This window comes from Leptonychotes weddellii, chromosome 1 (assembly GCF_054177405.1).
Source record: "Leptonychotes weddellii isolate Sample4059 chromosome 1, ASM5417740v2, whole genome shotgun sequence".
Classification (NCBI taxonomy): domain Eukaryota; kingdom Metazoa; phylum Chordata; class Mammalia; order Carnivora; family Phocidae; genus Leptonychotes; species Leptonychotes weddellii.
In genome coordinates, this window is record NC_138369.1 from 10,159,342 (window position 1) to 10,167,314 (window position 7,973).

The 7,973-nt window shown below is 51.1% G+C and overlaps 1 protein-coding gene across 1 annotated transcript; it reads right to left on the reverse strand.

The window, feature by feature from the left end:
- Positions 1-1,677: 1,677 nt before the first annotated feature.
- Positions 1,678-6,605, reverse strand: CCDC194 (coiled-coil domain containing 194). The gene is made up of 4 exons (XM_031018086.2): positions 5,672-6,605; positions 4,451-4,547; positions 3,928-4,060; positions 1,678-3,375 (listed from the first exon to the last, which is right to left on the reverse strand). Exons 1-4 carry the CDS (start codon positions 5,993-5,995, stop codon positions 3,225-3,227), a joined length of 705 nt encoding a protein of 234 aa, XP_030873946.2. The 5' UTR covers positions 5,996-6,605; the 3' UTR covers positions 1,678-3,224.
- Positions 6,606-7,973: the final 1,368 nt, after the last annotated feature.

Below are 7,973 nucleotides of genomic sequence, written 5' to 3' on the forward strand. Positions count from 1 at the left end.
TTCCCGTGGAGCAGGGAGCCCGATGCGGGGCTTGATCCCAGGACGCTGGGATCATGACCTGAGCCGAAGGCAGACACTTAACGACTGAGCCACCCAGGCGCCCCCATGTGCATGATTTTAAATGCAAACTTTACAAAAAGGTATACAAACATGAAATGGCACCCCCCCTCCCCACTCTCAGCCCCCTAGTTCTTGCCCTAGAGGCCACAGCTGTGACCAGTGTTTCCTTCAGAGACATTTGGGTAAAAGTCTCTTCCATCCCTGCATTTTGGAAAATGCACACAAATTATCACTTTCCTGCTTTTTACATTAATGTTCTCAGAGGAATTTGCTTTGGCCCCTTTAACAGTCGTATGGGAATTTCCACCATAGGGACAGATGGACACTCACTGAAACAGTCCCCAAGTGGAGGACATTGAGGTGGTTTCCAATTTTTTGTAATTACCAAGATGTGATAATAAATGTCCTCATTCTCTCCCCTCCCCTTACCCTTTGCCTCTTTTTTAGAAGTAAACTTTTTATTTTGGAATAATTGTAGATTTACAGAAAAGTTGCAGAGATAGTCCAGAGTCCCTGAATAGCCCTCCTCCAACTTCTTCCATGGTTAAGCTCTTTTACACCGTAGCTCACTTGTCAAAACTAAGAAACTAACTGTAGTACATGAAATTAATTATACTCTGGACTTTATGTGATCTTCTCACTAAGTGTTTTTCTGTTCCAGGATCCAACCCAGGGTTCTGCATTGCATTCGGTCCATTATTTTGTTTTGTTTCTTTTTTTTATTTTTTAAGATTTTATTTATTTATTTGACAGAGAGCAAGAGAAAGCACAAGCAGGGGGAGCAGCAGAGGGAGAGGGAGAAGCAGGCTCCCCACTGAGCAGGGAGCCCAATGAGAGGCTTGATCCCAGGACCCTGAGATCATGATCTGAGGTGAAAGCAGATGCTTAACCAACTGAGCCACTCAGGCACCCCATCTTTTTTTTTTTTTTTTTTTTTACAATTTTATTTATTTATTTTAGAGAGAGAGCAGGGGGAGGAGCAGAAAGGCACAAGCAGACTCTGTGCTGAGTGCAGAGCTCCACACAGGGCTCAATCTCATGACACTGAGATCATGACCTCAGTTGAAACCAAGAGTTTGACTCTTAACTGACTGAGCCACCCACATGCCCCTATTTATTTAGTTTTAAGTGGGCTCTGCCCCCCACGTGGATCTTGAACTTGCCACCTTCAGATCAAGAGTTGCATGCTCTACGGACTGAGCCAGCCAGGAGTCCCTGGTCCATCATTTTGTACACATGTAAATATGGTTATAGAAAAATTTCTAGAAGGGGAATTGATGGATCAAAGGATACATGCACTTTCAATTTTGAGAGGTTCTAGAAAATTGCCCTTCCAAGTGGTTGTACCAATGAGCAGTCTCACCAGCACCCTGTGGGATTATTTGTTTCTCCACAGCAATGCCAGCGTAGGGTACTTTGTGATTTTTTTGTTTGTTTGTTTTTATCTTTGCCAGACTCATGGGCACAAAGTGGTACCACATTGTTTCAATTTGCATTTCTTTTTGAGGCGTGAGGTTGGGCACTTTTTTCCCCTTACATTTCTATTAATTGACTGTCTATATTCTTTGCCCATTTTTTCTACTGAGCTGTTTTTGAAAAATTAATTTATAAGAGCTCTTTATGTCATAAGGAAATTAATTTATTCCTGGGTATAAATACCTATATGAAATAAATCTAGGAAAGTTTCAGTTAATTCTCTTGGGTTTTCTATATATAAAATCATACTGCCAGGAGATAATAATATTAGGTTGAATTGCTTCTGAGGCTTTCCTGCCCAAAATGCCAACCTGAAACTAATCTTACAGAAATAACACACAAACCCAGACTTGAACTCCAAAAAATGATTGCCTCAGGCCTCTAAAAAAATGCCATTGTTATGAAAGGCAAAGTCAGACTGAGAAATGTTCCAGATTAAAAGAGATGAAAAACTTGACAAATACAATGTGTGAGCCAGGATATTCTTTTGTTATAAGACATTATTAGAACAGTTGGCAAAGTCTGATTAAAGTCTGTAGATTAGATAATAGTGTTTTATCAATCAATGTCCACTTTCTGATGTTTGTAATTTACTGTGATTATGTGGGAGAATGTCCTTGTTTTTATAGGAAATGCATACTCAGGTGTTATGGGTAACAAGACATCATTTCTGCAAATTTTCATAAAAGGTTCAGAGAGAGAGAGAGAATAAAGCAAAGGTGGTAACATTTGTGGAATCTGGGGGAAGAGTATCCAGGAATTCTTTGTACTAATCTTCCAACTTTCCTGTAAGTCTGAAGTTATGTCAAATATAAGGTAAAAGACAAAATGAATGTGAAATTGAGCCATATGAAATTGTTGATATTTCTATTATTGTTTACCTATATAAACAGTGCTTACATATGATTCAAACTATAAATTCCCTACTGCTTTTCTAATATTCACACCTCTTCTTTCTTTTCCTTGTCTAAGTGCATTGGCTAGTACCTCCAGAACAATATTAAATACTTGACAGTGGTTATCCTCACCTTGGCACTCATTTTGATGGCCTTTTCAGAACTTTTCTCATTTGATCCATTAGTATGGTGAATTTTATTAGCAGATTTGTGAATATTGAACCATCCCTGCATCTCAGGCATAAGTCCCCTTTGTTGTGATGTATTTAAGAAATGTGTTGCTTAATTCCTTTTGCTAAAATTCCATTTGGGAGTTTCATACCCTCCTCATAGGAAGAGGGGTCTGTAGTTTTCCCATTGTGACATCTCAGTCAGTTGATAGGCTGGCTCACTAAACATGATTCCACTCAATTTACAGACAAGGTAAACTGGGGCCCAGAGAGGAGAATTGACCCTTCCAGGTCACTCTTGAGCTAGGGCTGGACCCTAAGTCTTCATGTCTGTGGGATGAAGCAACACTGTCATTAGAAGGGACTTAAGTCCCCAAACACTATCTCATTGTGTTACCAAATGGGCCTCAGTTTCCCCATCTGTGAAATAAGCACTAGATTGTTGGGGAGAGAGGGTCGAGTCTCCTTCCTGTAGTTTCCGTTCAGAGTGGTTCTTGGGTCTAAAGCTGAGCGTTGATGGGTGTCGACGGGGCATCTCATCCAGCGTGGGCACCTCTATACATGTTCCAGCCACAGTGTGTGCCCTCCTGGCCTCAGAGCCCTCATCCTCCTGGGGTCTGACTCACCCTCGTGCGCGCCGCGCCGGCCTCCGGCAGCCCCCGGAGGGTCCTGGGCGAGAGCGCGAACGGGGGCTGGGTCGGGGTCGGGACACGGAGCGGAATCGGGGTTGCGGCACTCTGCGCTGGGGGCCCATCTCGGCTTCCAGGGCTTTACTGACAGAAGTGGGGAGAAGCCCATCAGCACCTGGACCCCTGTCCCCCTCCCCCCAGTACTCTTCCATCTTTCCTGAGAACCCCACTCCCCAGGATTCCCTATCCTTTCTCCACCCCCAGCCATTCCTGGGACTCCTCCCCAGGGACTCCCAGCTCCTTTTCCAGGAGCTCCACCTCCTCGCTCCCGTCCTCTCAATACCTTTTCCTTACATCATTTTCTTCCTATCCTCGCCCTTCCCAAAGGCCCTCCATGTAAGCCCGACCCCAGGGACAAATGCCTCCAGAGGGCCGGCCCCAAGTGGAGATTCTCACCTCCAGAGAGATTACATCCTTCACCACCCCTAGGTTCCAACTCTAGGATCCCCTCTTCGACTCTCCCATCACTCAACTCTCCAAGGCACCTCCCACATGGCCACACCCCTTCTCCATCCCCAGGGACCCTTCCCCCTTCTTTCCCCTCCATGTGATGATTGGCCGAAAGAACGAAGTCTTGCGCAGCTATTGGCCACGCACCGCGCCCGTCCACCGCCCCGGGCCCCGCCCCTCACTCACGCGCGTTCGCGCAGCGCCGCCTCCCTGGCTGCGCAAGCTTCGGCTTCGGCCTCGGCCGCGCGTGCGCGCTGCTGTGCCTCGTCCAACCTCCGCGCAGACTTCGTGGCCGCCGCCTCCCAGCGCGCCAGGGCTTCTGCGGGCGCAGGGAGCGGGGTCAGCTCCGAGACCTCTCTCCGCTAATGCAGGCGTTCGAGTTTACAGTCTGCATACTATTTGCAGCTTTGCTTTATTTGAATTAAATTTGTGTGCTGTTTGCATGACCTTTACGTGTCATTTGCAGAGCTTTTTATAGGTTTGTATTGCTTTCGGGAGTCGTGTACGTGGCGTTTGCATATTTTGTTGTATTTGCGTTGTTTTTGTGACATTTGCGTGGCCTTTGAGTGTTATGTGCATTTCTTTCATAACTTTTCGCGTTTATTTGCGTGTTCTTTACGTTTGCACCCGTGCTTGCCATTTGCGTAACCAGGAACCTTTTAGGCTCCTCCCACCCCTATCCCTGGCCACGCCTTGCGCCCCAACACACCTGTGAGCGCCCCGTTCTCAGCCCCCATCTGGGTCCCCTGTGCCTTGGCCTCTTCAATCTCAGTCTTCAGGGTCATCAGTTGGGTCTGAAGCCGGCTCTGAGTAGTGGAGGGGAAGTGAGGAGGGTAGGGGGGTGGGAGGGGGCGGGGAGACAAGAAGTGAAGTCTCCCCTCTTTCTGGGGCAGACTGAACAGACACTGGTCACCACGTTCCCTGAGCTTTATTTGGAATGTCCTTTGGGAGTCCTGTGGTTAGAAAACACAGAAGTGGCCTGCCGCACCGAGCGGTGACCGCTGCTCTGTCCAGGTCTACCGCCCCCCACCCCAAGCCACCGGATGTGGAAACGGTTTAGCTCTGCGGTCAGACTCCGGTTCCAATTCCAGCTTCTTCTAGACTCACTGACTAGGGTTTTAAACCAATACAGGCCAATTTGGTGGTTGACAATGATTGGGTTTCTGGAGTACGCTCCCTCAGCTACGGGTGACATTCTTCAAAACAACTGGCCTGGCTTCCTCAGAACATCTCCCACTGAGTGGTGGAGTCAGAATTTGAACCCAGAACAGGCTGCTCTTAACCTCAGTGGCCTCAGGCCCTTCTCGTAGGCAGGCAGGTAAAGGGTAGAGGTCTGTTTTGATTTCTAAAATTCACACACCGCTCAACCCCTGCTGGGCTTCGTACACAGAGATACAGAATAGTTAGTAAATGGAAGATTGGGACTTTGAGGATGGTTGTTTTGCAAGGCCCAGGGCTGGGAAGGGTTAAGAAAGAGTTTGAAGGGGTGGCCAGAGGAAAAGGGAGGACCTGGCCAGTACCTCCCCCAAGAGGCCAACTTTAGCTTCCTAATTACAGGTGACATGAATGTCCCTCTCTCGAAATAGGGCTGCTGGAGCTGGCTGGGGGAGGTTGAGTGGGCACCCAGGGGGAGGGCTAGCACAGGGGCTCCCCAGCTGGGCTCAGGGGCTTGGGGCTTCCCTAGCCCTCACCAGCTATTAGGCAGATAGCAGAGAACCGTGGGGGCCTTCTTCCTCAGAAGGTAGACTCCAGGGGGAGCTAGGGACTCCCAAAGTACCCATCTGCATGGAAGGGACTATGGTGCTATTCTCATTTGCTCCCCTCAGTTAAAGAATTAGGGAAACCAGTGCACAGGCGGGCCACCGTGGGGATGTGTGTGCATGTCCTCTCCCAATTCTGGATTCCCCAGCCCACCACCCTGACCACCTACCTGGCGGCCCTGACAGGCCCTCAGTGCCTCCTCCAGCTCCCGACCGACTCGGTTGACCTGGTCCAGCTGTCTGGCCAGAGCCTCCTCGTGCTGGGTCGCCTCTGCCAGCCGTCGCCGCAGTTCCTCGAGCTCAGGCGCCAGGTCCACGGGGGGCGCCGTGGCGTTGGCCCCTGGCTGTGGGCAGCGAGGTCCCCGGGAGGTCGAGGAGGCCAGATTCCAGGCCAGCAGGGCCGCCCCGGCTGCCGCGGCTGCCAGGAACACCGCTGCCCCGCACAGGGCCAGCACCCGCCACGCGCGGCCCGGCTCTGGCCCCAGCTCGGCCATGCCGCTGTCCACAGCTCTGGCCCCAGACAGCCACGAGCATTTAATTGGCACCTTGGGGCGCCAGGGACGCCCACGGTTCCGCCCCTCCCGGCCGTGGCTTCCCGAGTCCGTTGGGAGGGGCTGGGCCCTGGCCAGGGGCCAGCCTAGGCTACCGGAGCCCGGGACAGGATTGGGGGTCCTGGGTTCCGGTCCTGCCTCTGCACCCCGTGTGCTGTCCTCCGAGCCTCAGAGTCTCCCCCACTGTGAAGGGGGGATGGCCCTAGCTCCTGCCCCACAGGACCGAGTGGGAACCATGTGAGCACATCCTCCCAAGGTACCCATCTGCATTGGGGGTACTCGGCAAGGCTCCCCATTCTGTTCATGGAAAAATTGAGGCTAAAAGACGGGAGGCTACCCGACCGACTGAGGTCGGCCTGGTTCAGGCTGCCAGGCTTTCTGTGACTGGCTGAGAGGGTCAGGGGGCAGACGCCCCGAGGGGAGCGGTCCCATCTCCCTGCCCGATCTCCACGAGGCCGCCAGGGGGCGAACTTACATCGCGAATCAGATCCAGGTCGGTCTACGGCTAGCGATGACCCTTCCTCTCAGAAGCGAATCTCCCCCTCCTCCCCCTCCTCTTCCTCCTCTCGTTCTCCCCCTCTCCCCCCTCCCTTTCCTCCTCTCGTCCTCCCCTCCTCTCCCTCCTCCTCCACCTTCTCTTCCTCCTCCTCCTCCTCTTCATCTCCTCAGGGCCCTCCTCCATTTCCTTTTCCCCTTCTTCCACCTCTTCCTTCTCCCTGTGTCTCCCCTTTTCTTCTCCTTCCCCTCTGTCTCCCTCTCCTCATCCTTCCCCCTCCTCTTTCCCTTGCGTTAGGGTGACTCCGGGCTGGCCGCAAAGAGTAGAGCAACAAGCAGGACAGAGTTTAATCACTCTCCAAGGGGGGAGGGGGGCCAGACATCAAGAGAGATGTCGCCCTGAGTTTCTGTCAGGCTGGGCCTTTTAAGGGGTTTTAAGGATGTGGGAGGGTTGCAGCTGTGCCCACGGGGGAGGGTGTGTGAGGAGGGGGTCGACACTTGGCCCTGTAGAGCAGGAGGTGACAAGTTTCTGGGGGATGGGGTGGGGGGGAGGGCTCTGTCTGGGCTCATCTGGGATGTGGGTTGCAGTCTCGCTAGAGAAGAATATGTTTTGTCGTGGTGGTCTATTTTTGGGGAATGAGGGGCACCGTGATCTGGAAAAACAAAGAGTCAGGACCAAGTACAGACACCTGTGAATTTTGTCTGTAAGCTAGGCTGGGGAGGGCGCTTTGAATAGAACCCTTCCATTCCCTCCTCTCTTTATTTGAAATTATTCTTGATTTGGGAAAATGGGAGAAGGTCATCCTTCTGTAACTACTTCCAGCTGAGCAGGGTCACAGAGCTGTCCGCACCCAGAGGCAGGAGGGATGAGAGTGAGGGGGATGTTGGTGGCATCTTGCTTGCAGGGCAAGGGGGCCTGAGCATGAGTTTGCTGAGACCTCAGAGAGCTACCAAGGGTTGAGATTCTGTCCGGGATGAAGGAGATTCGATATTTTAAAATACATGGACCCCCAAATAAGGGCTAATCCGATAACCACCAAAGGTCCCAGGAATGGAATGAGCCATGAGAACCAAGACCAGATATCTAGTTTCCAGAAGAACCAATCAGCCCCCCGCCCCCCGTTTTTATATTGTTCCTCATTGTCCCTAGCTGAGTTGATAATTTTCTCAGGGCTGTCCAAGACCTGACCTGACTCATTTACATAGAAGCAGCATTCTTCCACAATAAGGTACGAGTAACCCCCTCATTAGCAGTCAATGGGTCTAAAACCAGAGGATTTTGAAGAACTGCTCTTCCCAGGGAATCAGACTGTCTCTGTGTTGCTTAGGGTGTGGAAGCCAAATCGGCTACTTTTGACTCAAGGAAAGAGAGGGTTCCCACGTATGGATAGGATGAGCTGTTCCTCCCGTGCCTAACCCAATTCCC